The 17,112-nt window shown below is 46.2% G+C and overlaps 1 protein-coding gene across 1 annotated transcript in view; it reads left to right on the top strand.

The window, feature by feature from the left end:
• CIDEB (cell death inducing DFFA like effector b) overlaps window positions 1-17,112 on the top strand; it is a 54,511-nt gene that overhangs the window by 14,580 nt on the left and 22,819 nt on the right. Inside the window, exons 2-3 of the mRNA XM_069614857.1 lie at window positions 8,437-8,581; window positions 16,890-17,039. Coding sequence (XP_069470958.1) covers window positions 8,437-8,581; window positions 16,890-17,039 — 295 coding nt within the window. The remainder of the gene's footprint in view (window positions 1-8,436; window positions 8,582-16,889; window positions 17,040-17,112) is intronic.

The raw sequence follows: 17,112 nt of genomic DNA, 5'->3' as shown, positions 1-17,112 counted from the left end.
TATTGTAACCCGTTTATTGCCAATAACTTTAGTTATATCTTTCATCTTCACAGTGCACTATGCCTTTAAAGTATTGATATACCTAGTTTCCGGTCACAATCAGCTTGTTACCTCTCTTTGGGCGCGTACCCAAAACATGATTCCACTGCTGTCAGCACGTCTAGCACCTTTACTGGGGAGTTGTGCTTTTAAACTGTGCGCTAACTGTTACTCTTGAAGGAGAACACATACACATTTGCTTATAATTGGTTCAGTGTTGGTTTATTCTGTGGATAACAGTTGTTTGGTTTATCCTTAGTGTATTGATCCATCATACAATTGGAGATTTCTTATGTCCGTATTGTTTATCATACAATTATTTATCGTCATACAACTTCTCCAGATTTGATATTCTTCTCAATTGGCATTAGTGCTATCTTGGGATTCACACGGGGGAGGGTAGTCCTACCTGTGGTAGGTAGTAATTGCAATGATTCCAATGCAAATTCATTCGGCTGTACCAAAGCATTATGCAGGGCAAACACTTCTTTATGCCATATCATGAAACACCGTACTGTATACAAACACACACTCAGTATTGGTAAGACAATGCAGCTTTTTATATTGCTGTTACTTTTTTAAATAAAGTTTTTTTTAGATCATGGTTCTTTTGTCAGAGGGTGGCATAACTCAATCCCTCTGCAAAAGTATACAAATTAAACGGTCAGAAACAAAAAGGTGGACTAAATCATGTTCAAATACAATAGAAGGAGTCCACGATAAACATTACTTCATGTAAGGAAACAAACTGGTGTACAACAATGCAATATTTAACAAGTGCACAAATGGGTACACAGAACATGGAATATATCTAGAAACATGTTGGTATCCTATGTGTAAAATACAATCTTGTTCTGTTTACACAACCCAGGTGAAAGACTTGGGTAGGTCTACCAAAGCCAGGTTTAAGGGTGACCTGCTAGTAGGTCGACGTCAGGTAGGTTAATCATAGTCCAAAGTTCAAAAAAGTGGATCAAGGGTGCACCAAATGGTGCTTAAGTCCACAAATGTTTCGGCTTTGAGCGATTTGACAACCTTCTTCTGGAGCCAAGGCCTGGTCTGCCCTACAAAGAGTGAAGGGGGAGGTAGGTTAAAAGGTTTGTAAAAATGTACTGAGCAGTATAGTGTGTGAACTAGAAGTCACATAGGTCTATACACAGAAGCAACAAGTGAAACACAGTAAGTGTAGTATTCTCAAATCCAGTCCTTCACTGACCTTAACAATGGTAGCACCCAAAGTGAGCGTTTTCTGGCTTAAAAATGGAGTTGGGTAGAAAGATCATGAGGACAATGAGGTACGTGATTCCCAGTTCTGATGATTTAGTGCTGATGGTATGGCTCTGAGAAATGAAAGAGACCGAGTACCTATATCAATGAAGGTGCTTTGTGTCATTTGAATCAGGTCACCATGGTAGAGTCAATAGAACGGATAGATATCAAAAGGTTACCTTGGTGCCATGGTAGAGTGTGTGAAACGAACAACCCATTTCTGCAAGAATCACTGAATGCGGAATTTAGTAATCGGCTGTGCATGAAAGCCTCAAGTAGCGGACAGCGAAGTGCTGCAAAAAATGGACAAGCACAGAGGCGTAGATCGTTAGAGTGGGCCCGCTCATAGTGTATTATAGCTATAGGAGCAGCACTACTAGGGAGCGGGGCTGTTCTTACCTTAATCTATCGTCGTCTGGCGTACAGCAGAGCCGACTGTCTAGCAGCACAGGCCAGCGTGAATGGAGCCGTGCAGCCGTGTGTGGCTGCGCATGTGTACAAGGGAGAGGTGTCTGGCTGGCGCGCATGCGCACTGCAGTGCGTCATGACGTGGGCATGGGAATGGATGCTGAATGGAGATGAAGACCCCGCTGGGAAATGCGACGTGCTGCCGAGAATGGGGAAGCGCTATGTGGCCGCCGGAAGGGTTCCATACATGGTGACTGTGTCCACCATCTGGAAGGAAAGTAGGACAGGGAGTATACAATCCTAAAGTTGGGGACCACAGAGTGGTATGTGGTGGCCTGGTGCCTAATATGCATGGTGGTGGGAAGGTGTGCGCTGAGAGGTGGATCTTGGGACAGGGAGGAAGGCACAAGACCTGTCTCGAAAGGTCTGGATGTTTAAGTCAGAATGGGTGATAAGGCCAGAAAGTGGATGCAGCCTGAGTAGTACAGTGGTGCGTACAGAGAATGGAGTGTGGGGTGCAAAATTCTATTATTCAATTATTCAATTAGGCGGGCCAGGTGGGTGTGCCTCGTTGAGTCCTGTGGTTATGGATTTGAGCTTCAACATCCACCAAGATTCTTTGAAGTTCAATGCATTTGAGATATTGCAGGTGTTAAGTACTTTGTCCACCACCCACCAAAGCATGTTGTCTGGTCCATGCTGGAATTCGAGGTAATGGGACACAAGGTGTGGTTGGTGTGGTTTTTACACCGAATTTTGGATCTCTGCTCGCCAATTCTTTTATGGATAGGTCTGTAAGTTTGGCCCACGTATCAAAGGCCACAGGGGCATTCGATGATGTAAATGACGTTTAGTGATTTACAGTTGGTGAAGTGGCATAGTTCCCATTCCTTGCTCCCTATGGTGAATGAGTTAGTTGTACTAGAGGCCAAACTTTCTTTATCATGCCTTTTAGTTGTGTTGTGCTAGGACCAAATGTTGTGACACATGTGATGATCTCTTCTTTGGAAGGGTCCTGGATATTAGGTGACAATAATGTTTCCCTGGGTATAAATCTGGCCCTTTTCTGTGTGTTTTTTAGCAATTTCTTGGGATATCCTCTTACAGACAATTTATTGTGTAGTGTTGCCGCATAGGTTCTAAATTCTCCAATGTCTGTGCAGTTCCTTCGAACTCTTAAGAATTGACCATACGGTAAGTTGTCCCGCAGGTTTTTTAAGTGGTGGCTGTTATAATGTAGGACGGTGTTGGGGTCCGTCTCTTTTTTTAACATGGTTCACTCCAATTTATTGTTTCTTGGTCTGATCGTGAGGTCCAGGAAGTTGATTTCCATGTTGCTATTGTTCATGGTGAATTTGATTTCTTCTGTGCGGCTATTTATCCAGTTGAAGAAGTCAACGAGGGTGTTGTTCTCTCCTTTCCAAATGAAGATAATGTCATCTATGTAGCGGTGCCCCAAAGTGATGTTGTCAAGAAATGGGTTGGTAATATGTAGTACGTAGTTATATTCATATTCTGCCATAAAGATGATGGCCATGCTCGGGGAGAAAGCTGCGCCCATTGCTATTCTGCATGTTTGTAGGTAGAAAGTGTTGTTGAATTAAAAAAAATGTGTTAGTGAGGCCCAATTCCAAGAGCTCCACTATGAAATTAATGGGCACTCTCTTTTGAGTCATGTGCTGAGTCAGGTGATGGTATCTTGGTACATTCTTGTAACAGAGTAACAGCTAGCGCACAGTCTAAAAGCACAACTCCCCAGTAAATATGCCATTAAAGTAATACATATTGTGGCAATAAGCCACAAGACTGCGGGCCAATACCGCCCCAGGTAATGCCCCCGGGGCCGTAGTTATAGGCTCGAGCGTAGCCATGGGGGAATTACCTGGGGGGGTATTGGCCCGCAGTCGAGGGGCTTATTGCCATTAGTACCCCGGCCCGTTAGACCGTAGAAACGTAGTCCGTTTTCCCTTTCCATGGCAGCAATCGGGAGCGGGCGCGCTGGGAACACTCTGTTCCCAGCACGTCCGCTCCCGAGATAAGAAGGAAAAAGAAGGTAAGTGGGGTGGGGAAGAAAAAAGAAAAAAAACGTACCGCGGTCGGTTCCATGTAATAATGTCGCCACAAAAAAATCGCCATACAAAAATATCGCTGAAAAATGGTTGCTTTTTGTGGCGACATTTCTTCATGGAACATGCGGGGGACACCCCCAGAACCCCCAAATGTATTTATTTATTTATTTATTCTTAATTTTTTTTTTTTGCCCCTATCGCCACATATATGGTCACCTAAATAATATCGCCATGACATTTTCCCGGCGATATTATTTACGGCGACCATTTATGTGGCGATATTAATACCTGATACCCCATGGTCTCTGCCGGGGGACGATGGAAGCCTCCACCCGTGTGGAGGCTTGGAGCGGGGATGGCCCAGCTCCGAATCTCGACACGGCTGGAGGTTTCCATCGTCACCCGCCCCCCGCCAGAGACTGCGAGATAGAAGGTAAATGGGGTGGGTTGGGAGGAGGGAGGAGAGAAGAGGAAAGGGAAAAAAAAAAGTCTTACCTTAGTCCCCGGCAGGGGACGAGGGAAGCCTCCAGCCATGGGGAGGCTCGGAGCGGGGATTGCCCCGTTTCGAGCCTCCTCATTGGCTGAGGGGCCACGCCCCTCGCCGGGAACAAAGTAGCCGGCACGCACGGCGTGGACGGGAATACCGTGTAGTATGGATCACAAATGAGCCAATCCCTACACAGTATTCCTGTTCAGCCACGCGTCCCGGGTACTAATGGCTGAGAAAACTGACATACACTGCTCTGTCAGAATACCAATTTGCTATTGCTGACAAAAATATGGAAAAACTCTCCCTTTCCCAGATTTATTTGCCTTTTTTTTTTTTTTTTACTCCAACTCCACCTTTCCTTAAATTCCTTCAAACGTCCACATGTACCCTCCCTTGCCTTCCAGTCCTGTATACACCCCCAGGTCTTTTTCCTTCTTTCTGATTCCCCCTATTGAATTCTTCTTTTCCACACATATTTTGCCTGACTTTTTTGTCTTATCAGCATCTTTCTTGGTAATTTACCAGGAAACCATCTGCCGAACTGCCTTTTTTGTCCAGACATTGTAATGGGTTTGTCTAATGATCTTGACAAAGCTCTATCTTTGGGCATTGCCCTCTTGCCTTGTGTGCCACTCTGGACCCGGCTTTGACCTGGATTCCACCTACTACTATGAAAGAGTCTCCTCACCCACCCCCTCACTTAAGGGGCTTATCAGTGTAATTTGTTGTGACAGCTGTGATGAACCCTTTGAAATCATCACTGAAACCCTGGTATTGACTTCCTCTCATATGGATAGGGGAAGGCAGGCACTACCTGATCCTGACCCTGGGGTTGGTATTATGAGAGAGGCTCATGTTTGAGGTGTCAAGTAATGTAACTGCTAATATCCCCATAACATCTTATGTTTCTGACAAACTTAAGTCCAACAAACAATTAAAACAGTATAGCCATGGAAAGTTTAAGCACAATATGGACTTCAATTCCTATAACACCCATGTCACTGGGGCGAAGAAGAGGAGAGAGGAATCAGTGTGGAACAGGAACAACCTTAAGCTAAAGATGCAGACTAGTTGTTTAAAAAATCATCAGCTGGGCGGCAGATTTAAAAATGGTGCTTTGTAGGAGGTTGTCGCAGTCCGAATGAAGGAGAAGGGGCGGAAAGCTACGGAGGACGCAGTGCAGGAGACGAACTCAGAGGCAGAGTCAAAGATGCGAGCCATGCTGAAGGAGAAAGACACAGTAACCCGCCTGGAGGCGTTGCATAATGGAGGAGAAAGACTCTGGTTAAAGTTAGCTGCAGCAGGACCGGGCGAGACATGGTCTTGCAGAATGGCAAAGGTTCCATTGGCGGTGGAGCGAGAGACCTATACGGAAACCAATAGAGACTCTATGTATCTGGGGAAACTGGCCCGGCAATGGTTCTTAGTAACAGATACACGTTAAACCAGTGAGTCAACCAAAGGGTGTTGGGCGCCCCAGGTCGTGTTATAGTTGAAGGACACTTGGGGGGGCTATTTAAATACCGACCAAGTAGAAAAGAAGGGCTAAAAGGGTACAATTCTCCTCACATGCAATGTCAGTTTGGGGAAACCTGGAACCTGCATTGCCACCAGCCAAAGGTCTTCAAAGAAGACACAGAAGGGCAAAGAGGGTGCAATTCCCCTCATGTGAGATGTCAGGGAAACCTGTCACCCACATTGCCATAAGCAAAGAAACAGGCAAATATTGCATAATTCCCCTCATGTGACATTTCGGTGTAGAGAAACCTGGAACAAACATTGCTACGAGCAGAGAGACAACAGCTGTGCAAAGTAGAAAACCCTCCTGGCAGGTGAGTAAACCAGGAAAGGAACAGTTTTGTGAAGTAGAACCCATTCCTGGCAGTTGAGTAAACCAGGAATGGAGCAGTTGTGTGAAGTAGAAACCATTCCCGGAGAAGAAGGAACCAGAAAATAAACAGTTGTGTAAAGGAGAATACGTTGTCGTAATAAACGGTATTGTGGAAAGAAAAACATTTCCTTAAACTAGTGTACAACAAGAGACATTTGTTTTGCTATTCTGACGAAAGTATTCTATGAGGGAGACACTGACTTTGACCTCCTGAGGAAAACCTTCCATGAAAGAAACACTTATTTTACCATCTTGAGAAAAATATTCTATGGAAAAGACTGTTGTTACCTTCTCCTAAATAATAATTTTAACATCTTGAGAAGAATATTTTATGAAAGAAACAGTTGCATTGTTTTTGAACAAGTGTTCTATGGAAGAGACATTGGGCCTCATTACGAGTCCGGCGTTAACCGAGGCGGTAAAACCGCCTGGTTAACGCCGGACTCGTATTACCATTCCGCCTCCGTGATTCCCGGAATTACCGGGGCATCACAACCCCGGTTTACCGGGAATCACGGAGGCGGAATGGTGTAAATCCCCATTCCCATTGAGTCCTATGGGACTCAATGAGAATCGGGATCATGGAAACACCGGCAGCATCTTGTAATGCTGCCGGTGTTTCCTCGTCCGCCTGCAGGCGGGCGGTGTTAAACCCGCCAGGTCAGACCTGGCGGGAACATCACCTCCCGCCTGCAGGGGTCGGGATCAGGCGGTCCGGAAACAACGGTGGCGGCGGGTTTACCGCCACCGTTATTTCCGGACCGCCACGGTCGTAATGAGGCCCATTGACTTTGCCAATTGGAGGGAAGTGTTGGTTGAAAGAAACATTTTCATTGAACCAAATACAATATTGTTGGAACAAAACTCTTGGAAAAGTCTTCCTGAATTGATTCAGGGGAAGGGAATCAAACCCCGGACTCAAGGATTACTTTGTTGGAATTATAATTTTGAACTTCTGCACATTTTTGTTGAACTGGAAAGAGATACATTTACCGTACACATTTTGGTTGTATATGTAATTGTGAGGGCACAGCATATTTGGACACCAGGTCAATTTTCTTTAGCTTTAGTTTGATAGAAACATTCTTGTTCGGATAGGGACAGACATACCTTCATGCCACCCCCTTTTTTATATTAATAATCATGTCAAATGTTGAGAAAATCAGACCTTTGTTTCTGTCTCTCATTTCGCCCCCTCACACAGCACTGTTTCAAGTCACAGACCCTTCTGGGGGTCAAACACGCCAACGTATGTCACCATGTACTGAAAAAGAGCAGTAACTGGTGGCTCAGTGCTGGCAGAAAGTTCTCTCTGCAGCCTTCATGGAGAATGATAGCAAAAACTCACATTTTGCAGAGAGAAAACTCATCAGGATTCTACCTTCTGCTGAGAGTGTTTGACCAAATATGCAACATGCAGAGGGCCCACTAAAGAGCACACAGGGCAGTCTCACTGTTTAGCAGGTAGAGTATTTTACAAAATGGAACCTCTATCTGAGAGAACACTCAAAAGGGACTCTCTTCTTCCGGATTAGAGGGCTCACCAAAGTCTCCAATCTTGCGACTGACAGAGAGAGCTCTTTCACAGCTATTTCACTTCCTACTTAGTGTCAGCAGGCTCTGATGCACAGTAGCCAAATAAGTGAGAATGCAGCATTCAGGGCAGTAATGAGTGATAACAGTCTGCCACCCAAGTTGATAGGCTGGATTGAAGCAAGGGCTTTTAATACCTTTAATACCTAGTAGGGTCTCCCAAATGGGATATTTTTGCTTTTAGCACCTTGAGGTGCGTGCTAGCAGGTTTTGTTCTGTAGAGGAAAAAGGCCATGCAGAGCGTGCTGTAAAAACTTTCGTGCAACCATAGAACTACATTTAAGATGGCTGCCATGGATATAGCCACCCAGCTGAAACCCATCATCCAAATCAGGGGCAGCCGGGATCATGGAATGGCAAAGATGATGGCTGCGAGGTGTCAAAGGTTAGGAGGTAAGTGTTTTGGGGTTTGAAGGTGGATAGAGAGCCGGGGAGGGGAGCTCCAATGTCCTGCCACAGGGGGCGAGAGGTAAGCAGGGAATTGGAGGCCCCAGTGGTGCCCATAAGGATGTAATGGGGGATTCGATCAGTAAATACAGCCTGCGTCCCTGGCACCTGGCTCGCTGGCTCCAATCTCCACGGTGCTAATGCTAAATAATACCCTTCTTCCCTTGATGCCTCTGGCTTGGCTGTCCTCAACCTTTGTAATTTATAATGTTGTTTTTTTTGCATTGCAGGTCTGTCTCGTCTGTCGGTTCAGAGATAACAAAAAGGGTGTGGACGGCTTCTAGCCCCCCTCAAAGACCGTTCCGTGTGTGCACGCAGAATCGCAGCACAAAGAAAGGGGTCACTGCGGGCACGTTGCGGGAGCTTATGGCAAAGGTGAGTGTTGAGAGAGTGGTAACATTCATCCGCTGTTGTACTTTCTGTTCGGTTAACCAGAAAGCCGTGTCACTTCCCAGCATTCCATGGGAACATTTGATATGAAATTATCAGTACGAAACAGAATACCCGGAACCTGCAAAGGATCTCTTTGTGCTTTTTAAAATGTCTTATAATGCAAAATGTCATTGATGTTAGATGCCGACTCTCTCTGGCTCCTATTCACGGTTGGCTTGCAGTCCTTCTCCTTCAGATTGCTTCAACTCTTCCAGGAAAACACCACTGGGTGGTCCCATGCATAGAGTCCTATGCTGGCATAACCTCTCAGAGTATGTTCTGGTTGGTCCTTGAATTGTAAACCCAACTACAATGATAACCCATGCAGGTTCAAAGTGTGGCCCTTCATTTGATTTAACCCATTAAGTACCAAGGACGAGTATGCGCGTCCTTTTTGCATAGACTTGCATAATAGCCTGGATGAGGTAGCTCTTTGATAAAAACGTTTTTTTTTGCCAGTGCTGTGCATATGAAATGTACATAAGAATGCACAATCTAAGAAGAATTTTAAACTGAATTGTATTAGGGTGTGCTTGCTGATGTAACTGTTGAAGAAAGACTCATGATGTGTTACATGTGCCAATGACACAGTGGGGGTCATTACAAGGTTGCCAGTCCGGAAACAACGGTGCCGGTAAGCTTGCTGGTACCGTTGTTTCCGGACCGGCAAACTACGCGTTCTGCGAGCGGGTGCTTTCAGCCCGCCAGGTTTTACCTGGCGGGCTGAAAGGTACTCGCTTGCAGACCTTGACGGATGCACCAGCACCATTCATGAATGGTGCTGGTGCATCCGTCCTCCCCATTCCCATTGAGTCCAATGGGACTCAAACGGGAATGAGAGTAATATTTTCCGGGGCCCGGTAATGGGCAATTACCGGGAATGCCAGGGCCGTAATGCCCTGGTAAGTATCCATTGCCGGGCGCCAGAAAAAAAATTACTCTGTTTTTACTGGCACGGCTACCGCCAGACTCATAATGACGCCCAGTATGTCTATTTGGTTTATTTGGTTTCCATTCAAAATGTATTATTCTATTATTAATTCTTAGGTTGACTACTCGTAATATTACAGTAGGACACCCCTCTATAAAACAATTTTACCTTACCTGCTCGCATCCTCAACACGTACCGCACTGCCACAGATGAACCAATAGCCACCCCCCCCACTTCCCCACCTCTCAGCAACGTGAACAAGCTGACTGACCTGAGACGGCTCCTCTCGTGTCAGTCAGTTATTGTAATTCTTTATTAGTAAAGCACCTATACACATGTGAAGTACTTCAAAGTGCAAAGCGTGATTACACGTAAGCCCAATAATGAGAAGCAGTGGGGCCCGACTTCCGCTGCCCCGCCCTCTCTCATTATGAGGGGCTACCTTTGTTGCAGAACCCAAAGGGCTCTGCAAACAAACAAAAAAATGAATACTGGGTCGATGCACCTCTGCTCAGAGGCAGAGAGCACAGACCGCTGTGCAGATAAAGTACACGGGTGGACTGTGCTTCCTGCCACTCCGGTGATGGGGTGGCAACTCCCGCCCATAATGGCGAGCTGTGTTGATGTACCTTTTCCTATCTGCTCTCCTAGTAATGGATGTGATGTCACAAGTGTTCTAGGAGTAGAATGTGGTTTGAGTGTTCTCTGCTGCATGTTCCTTGAGTGACAGTTGGTGAGAGAGGGTGGCCGTTGGATGTTCCCCAGTGTACCTATGTCCTGTAGCCTGTGGCTTGAACCTGTCTAACCTGTAACTGAATAAAGAAGATTCTTTTTATACATGGATCGTCGTGGTATCTGTGGACTAAGCTCCCCTGCAAGACAAGCAACCACTGATTTCATGAATGCTCTTCTACAGGAAAGAAACAGCAAACCAAATCATTCATGTATTTTTACATGAATCCAAACGTCCATACTACAGAGGAATAGTTTGGTGCAGTTGTCTTTGATAACCTCCTGCCAAAATGAAAAATGGGTTCCTGCTGATCGCATTCTGCTCTCTTTGCTTCTCCACCTCCATCTCCAGTTATGGTTGCCTGTCGATATTCTAATAACATTCCCCCTCTAGCTCATTCTATCTCTACTTTTGCTCTTTTTTCCTTAGCTGTGTGTGTAAAATTAAAAACAGATCCCTGCTGATCTCCTCCTGCACTGTACACATCTTGTATCTCTTTCGCGCTAGTAGGCAAATGTCTGCTGATGCACAAGGCAATCCCGTTCATTTGCTCTTTCACCTTCAGGCAAAATTAAGGAATGGATCCCTGCTGATCATATTCTGATGTCTATATTGTTGACCCGCCTTCCACGTTAAACAGTGGATCTCTGCTTAAACACAATAGCAATCACCTTCATCCTTGTCATCAAATATTAGGAAATGGATCCATGGCGACCAAATTCCATGCTCATTATATGTCGCCCTTCTCCTTTGTTAGGGGATGAATTTTTGCTGATCCAGAGCTCGCTTCTGCTTTGTTCACTTGCTATTTATTTATTTTCTGGCTTTTGTAATGTGCCACACTGAGGAATGCTGCTGGGAATTGCCAAAAGGGATCCTGCAGCAGACTTGTACAAGGTAGGCAGTGAGCTAACAAGGTAGGGTATGGATTCAGCTGTACACTACCAGCTGTAGTTTGGTAACCATTTACAGTACAGATGAGAACATCAGTTCTTAAACCAAACAAAACAATTTAACGGCTTATATTGTCTACAGCAAATTATAAGTGTGAATGGTTAGGTCTTGTGTGGATGGTAGGAAAGTCAGGACTCATATTTTGATAAGCGGTAGCTTCTTCTACGACTACCCAAATCTTGATGTTGTGGGTACTGTACTGAGAAAAATCTAATTTAAAGGAGTAATAGACCTTTTTCTGAAGAGCTGGGACTTAAGATTTATTCTACATTCAAGATAATTTGCTTCTGTTCTCAGCATAGGAGGTAAGGTGGCCAAGATATTTCAGCCGACAACTGATAGTGACTTTCCTCCATTTTGCTGTCTTTTGTTTGTAGTTGGGACAATTCTGTTTCCATGGAATATCTTAGTTCTCTCCTTGTGGTGTTTTTGATAATACTTTGTGTTAGGTACTTTTGTCTCATATTCCACTGGCTGTGATGCTTGATGCATAGGGGGTTAATTGTCTAGAGGTTCTAAATTGCATGGAGGGGACCGCCAATGGGTTCACTTTCATGCGGTTTGGTCCCATCTGACCACACAACTGACAGTCTCTTTCCTCCTTCCCGCTGTCTGGTGCATGCGGTTGGGCTGATTTCTTTCTTATTTCCCTACATGGGCTCGTAATGAGGTTCCTTGCCTGGTTCTGGGGACCACTCAGGAGGCTGGATGTCACCACAAGCCAGTGGATGAGTGGCCCAGGGCTTGCATGGTGAGAATGCTCTGAGCACTCTTTCTTGGTCCCTGTCATTTGGCAGAGGGCAATCACAGTTGCCCCTCAGAGGCAAATTTTGGGGGTCTGTATTCTCCCTATTCCACCACTGTATTAGGGCAGACCAACCCTGAAAGTGTAGATTCTGCCCAATCCCCCTGCAAGACCCTGTAGGGCAATAGTGGAACATCCCCTCCTCTATTGAGAGAGCCTAAAGCTCCCTTTGAGCAGACCCACACCTCCTTCGGAAACAGCCTGCTTTCTCTTCAAAGAAAAGCGCTCTTTCCACTCGACAATGGAAGTCAGTGCTTACATACAGTTTCATGTTCATCCTGCAGTGCAAATGAGCAATTCCAAGGATTGCTGGGTGCACAGTGAGCACCTTGGTCCTTCTGACACAATATTGCCAGTTTATGGCTTTCCAACTGCTGAAGTTTCAGCACAGGAAACAAAGTTACCAAAGCATTACTCCACTGGAAGAGATTTGCACGCCAGAGATGCAATATGTTTCAATTTCTCCTCAAGCACAATGGACTATGTGAAGCAAAGTGCTCGGGAGACTTACCGTGGCTGGTTCCTGATCCTAAATCAGACCCTGGTAGCGTGAAGCAACAGCTTATAACAGACAGCTCCAGGGATGGTCTGAGGGGGAGCCTACAATTCAGGAGGCTGGACGTGCCTCACATAAATCAACTTGGTTCAGCCCTTTGTGCCCAAAGCAGCCCAGGTTCACTCAGGGAGAACAGTCAGTCCCACCCTTCTTCCACTTACCAGTCATAGGTGCAGACCCTCACTAGAAATACCACCCAGGCGGAAACAGGGAACACAATACAAACGCATCACACTGTAATTGCTCAATGTGGGTTGTAGGAGCAGGAGTCTCACACTTGGAGACGGATGTTGGAAGATAATGGAAGAAGATGAGGCTGGAGAGATGGAGGAGAGTAATGAGGTGGGAGCAAGGAAGCGAAGGAGGAGGTGGTGAGCTGTACAATGGGCAAGGAGGAGCTAGTGACATAAGAGGATGAGGGAGGAAAGGATGAGGAGATGAGGAATAGTAGAGGAGGTGCTAGCACCCAAAGGAGGATGTTTGCAGAAGTAGGTGGTAATATCAAGATAGGAAAGTGGAAGCCCATAGTAGGTGTCAGGAAACAAGGTGTACGAGGACGTGGTAACAGCCAAGGGTTAGACATATGGATTAACACAAGGGCCCTGAAGTGATGCAGAGGAGGTAACATCAGGGGGAGATAATGATGATACAGTGATGGATAGATGAGGTCGTAGTGAAGGTGGTATGAAGGAGGTTAGCGTTGTAACATCAGCAGAGGAAGACAATACCCTGCTGATGGTAATTCCCAGAAGAGGAGGTGGCTTCCAGATAACAACAGCAGGTAGTAAGACCACAGAAGACCAGGGGGTAATATCCAGAGTGGTGAAAGCTAAGATAAGAGCACAAGGTGGAAAGGAGAAGACCCGCATAGACTAATTCCGTTTACCGGCACGTTTCCGGACCAGCAGTGTACAAGTTTTGTGGTGGGGTCAACGGATTTACCAGCAGCTCCGAGCTGCCTGTCATTCCGTCACCGAGCCACCAAAAAACGCCTGTATTACAGACAATTCTTCCCAATGGGGAATTCCCACCCTTCCTGCCAAGTGGCAGGAACGGTATTACCTTTTGCCTTTATCCTGCTGGGTTTACCGGCGGGATACCGGCAATCCTGTAATGAGGTCCAGTGTCAGAATTGAGTTCCATTTTGAGTGTACAATCTCTCGACCCTGGGACAAAAATAAAAGTACAATGTAAAATAAACTCTTTTTTTACTTCATGCTGCATTGCTTTCAGCTGGGTTGCAAGTTGGCTATCTAGTATGATAGGTCTTCACCCATTCAAAATAAGTTGCTTGGAGGCTATGTGGCCTGCTCATGGCTACTTAAGGGAACGGTGCAGTGCAGAGCAGTTGAGTTGAATGCCAGTCGGAGGCCATCTCACTGAGACTGCTCTTAAACCTATCTTAACAGAGTAAGGGCTGATCACGGTTGGCCACAGGCCCAGTGGAAATGCATGCTTCAGAGAGAGCTACTTGACCTTCCTTTGAGTGTTTTCGAAGGCGTTGCCAGCATTGGGGGTCCAAGTAGTTGGACATTCCTTCTTTTCTCCCACTTCCAGGAGCTACTCTGCCAGGGCACTTGGGCATAGTGTTCCAGTGCAGGCCTTGAGGGCATGGTTGCAAGGCTTTCTTGGGGATGCCATGGAAGGGTGTGCTGGTATCAGGACCACAGGATGGCGGACACCCCAGGGATCTCAATCATTCAAGCTGCATGCCCTTCTCAGGTTCATTGTGATGAATACTTGCTGGCCCACATTTGCCTCCATCTTTCCTTCTCTGCTGTTAGGCAATGGGAGGCTTTTGATCAACGCCTCTAACATACTCATTTCACCCACATCATCATCAATGTATCGTAATCAGCAAGAGCAGAAATCAAATCGATTAAAAAAACAGACTTTCAGAGAAAGTGGGCCTTGGAGGTGGGTCTTGAGGCATTCTGGTAAAGTGGTTTAACCAACTCTTTAAGGTCTTATTCTTTGTCCATGTTCGAGTTTGGGCAATAAAGACCCGCTGATGTAAAACTGTACCCTCACCAACTCTTGTTTTTGTTCATTGATATATTCATACATTTCCAATACCCCTGTGTTCTCATATTACTTGATCTCTCTTCTGCCTTGTACAAGGTCAACCATGCCATCCTGCTCAACCATCTCAGTGATAAACTTTCTATCACCGATCAGGCCCTGGCTTGGCTGACCTCTTTCCTCTCCAATCGACCCTCCCAGATCATACTTGGGTTCTTCCTCTCCTCTATCTCTATCTCTACCTGTGGTGTTCCCCAGGGGTCTAACTTCTCTCCCTGGCTGTTCAACCAATACCTGGCACTTCTTGCCCACCGCATTGCCATCCTCTGCCCCAACTTTCAATGCTATGCGGATGACACTCAGCTCATTTTCAGGCTCTCTTCCGCCACCTCTTCTCCTTCTCACATCACTGATGGTCTGTCTGCTATCCAGGAGTGGTGTGCCGCCAATGACCTCTGCCTTAATGCCAGTAAGACTGAGATTCTCCTCATCGGCACACCTGCTCCCTCCTTTCCTGTCGCTCTCTGGCCGGCTTCTGTTGGCCCTCTTCCTGCTCCCACCTGTGAGGCTAAAAACATCAGGGTCATCTTCGACTCCACAATCTCATTCTCTCCCCACATCTCTGACATCTCTAAGAAGTCACACTACCAGCTGCACCTCCTCAGAGGCATTCTTCCTTTCCTTGCCTTTCCCCAGAAGCTTACTGTCTCTAGAGCTCAGGTTCTCTCTAGGCTGGACTACTGCAACAGCCTCTTTCTAAATGTGCCTGCTTCTGCTCTCCGCCCTCTGCAACCCATCCAGAACAAGACTATGTGACTTGGCCTTGGCCTCAAGCCCAGCGATCGTATCACTCCAGGACTGAAATCTCTACACTAGCTCCTAGTGGCTGCAAGGTTTAAGTTCAAAACCCTATGCATTGCCCCCAAGGCCTTCCGGGACCTTGGACCTCAATACCTTCAACTCTCTCTTCCTAAATATCTTCCTTCTTGAGCTCTTTGCTCATCCGCCTCCAACTCTCTCAGGGCCAGTCACTTCTCCAAGCAACAAGTTGGTGGTAGATCTCTAGCTTCGGCTGGAGCCTCCCTCTGGAACAGCCTCCCTGCCTCCCTGAAACTTGAGGAGAACCATCTCTGGTTCCGGAAGCACCTCAAGACCTTCCTCTTTGCTTCTGTTTTCTCTCCTCCTCTGCCCTGCTGAACTCCTGACTGTAACTGCACTTGTCACCTGGCTACCCTCTGATCTCGGGCCCAGGTCCCCTCCCAGCAGTTGCACACCTGCACTGCCTCCCGGGCAACACCTGCACTTGGCGGCTGTTTCTGTATCCCTACAGTCCCCTACCAGCTCTTGACACTTGATGTCTGCACTCACCCCTGCACTTGCCACTAGCTGGCCGCACTTTTACCTATTGTTCTTATTTACTGTTGATTCAATGTATTGCACTGCCCCTTTCCCCATTTCCCCCTGTACTTTTCTCTTTTTCCCCTCCCCTGCACTTGCATAACCTCAATGTCACCTGGCCTAGTAGGATCGTTGTCTTAGTCTTCCCTCTGTTCCCCCTCCCTTGCCTTGTCGCGCCTTGAAACACTTGTGTATAGGCGCGTTATAAATGCCATATCATATCATACAATTTTTATTGTAATCTTTTGCATGGCATTCTTACCATTTAGCAACAGATTTTGACCTATTTTATATTTAATCATGTAGTCATTATAGATTTTGAGTGAGGCAAAACAGGCAAATAGTTCAACTGCTGTAATCCACAGTCTTTTCGTCCATGTCTGTTTCTCTCTCTCTCTGCCCTCTGTTGTTTTTGCTCCCTTTTTTCTTGCTCTCTTCTCTTTCTTTCAACTCTCTGATCACTTTCTCACACCTTTCTCATTTACACTTTCTCTTGCTACTCTCTATCTCTTTCTTCATTGTCTCCTCTATCTCTCCCTTCCTTTCTCTTTCTCCCTTATCTCTCTCACTCACCCCTTCACCCGCTCATCTTTCATCTCTCTTCTCTGTCTGTCTTCTCTTTCTCCTTCTATTTCTCTGTTTTGATCTCTCTTCTTGTCTTCCTCTCTTGCTGATTTTACTTACACACTCTCTGACTCTCTCCCCCTCTTTCTCTGTCTCTCTGCCCCCCCCCCCTCTCTTTCTCTGTCTCTCTTCCTTTTCCCCTCCCTTTCATCTCTATTCCCTAATCGAATCCTGAGTTGGGAAGCAGGCGCCTACTGATCTGTAACATCCGTCTCCCTCTTATTTTAGGCAATGGATGCCCTTATGATTTCTGGACTTGTCTCGCTGGTGCTGGATGAAGACGGGACACTGGTGGACAGTGAAGAATTCTTTGAACTGGTGGATGACAACACAACCTTCATGCTCTTGGAAAAAGGGCAAAAATGGACAGCAGTCAAGGTCTGAAAACCCCATGGATTCTGCTAAGTGTGATGTGAGGAGGGTCTAAGATAGGAGGTATTGGGAGAACAGC

Source organism: Ambystoma mexicanum, chromosome 9 (genome assembly GCF_040938575.1).
Source record: "Ambystoma mexicanum isolate Mex_15411 chromosome 9, UKY_AmexF1_1, whole genome shotgun sequence".
NCBI lineage: Eukaryota > Metazoa > Chordata > Amphibia > Caudata > Ambystomatidae > Ambystoma > Ambystoma mexicanum.
Note: the sequence above shows the minus strand (reverse complement) of the source record. Positions and strands in the feature narration are given on the sequence as shown.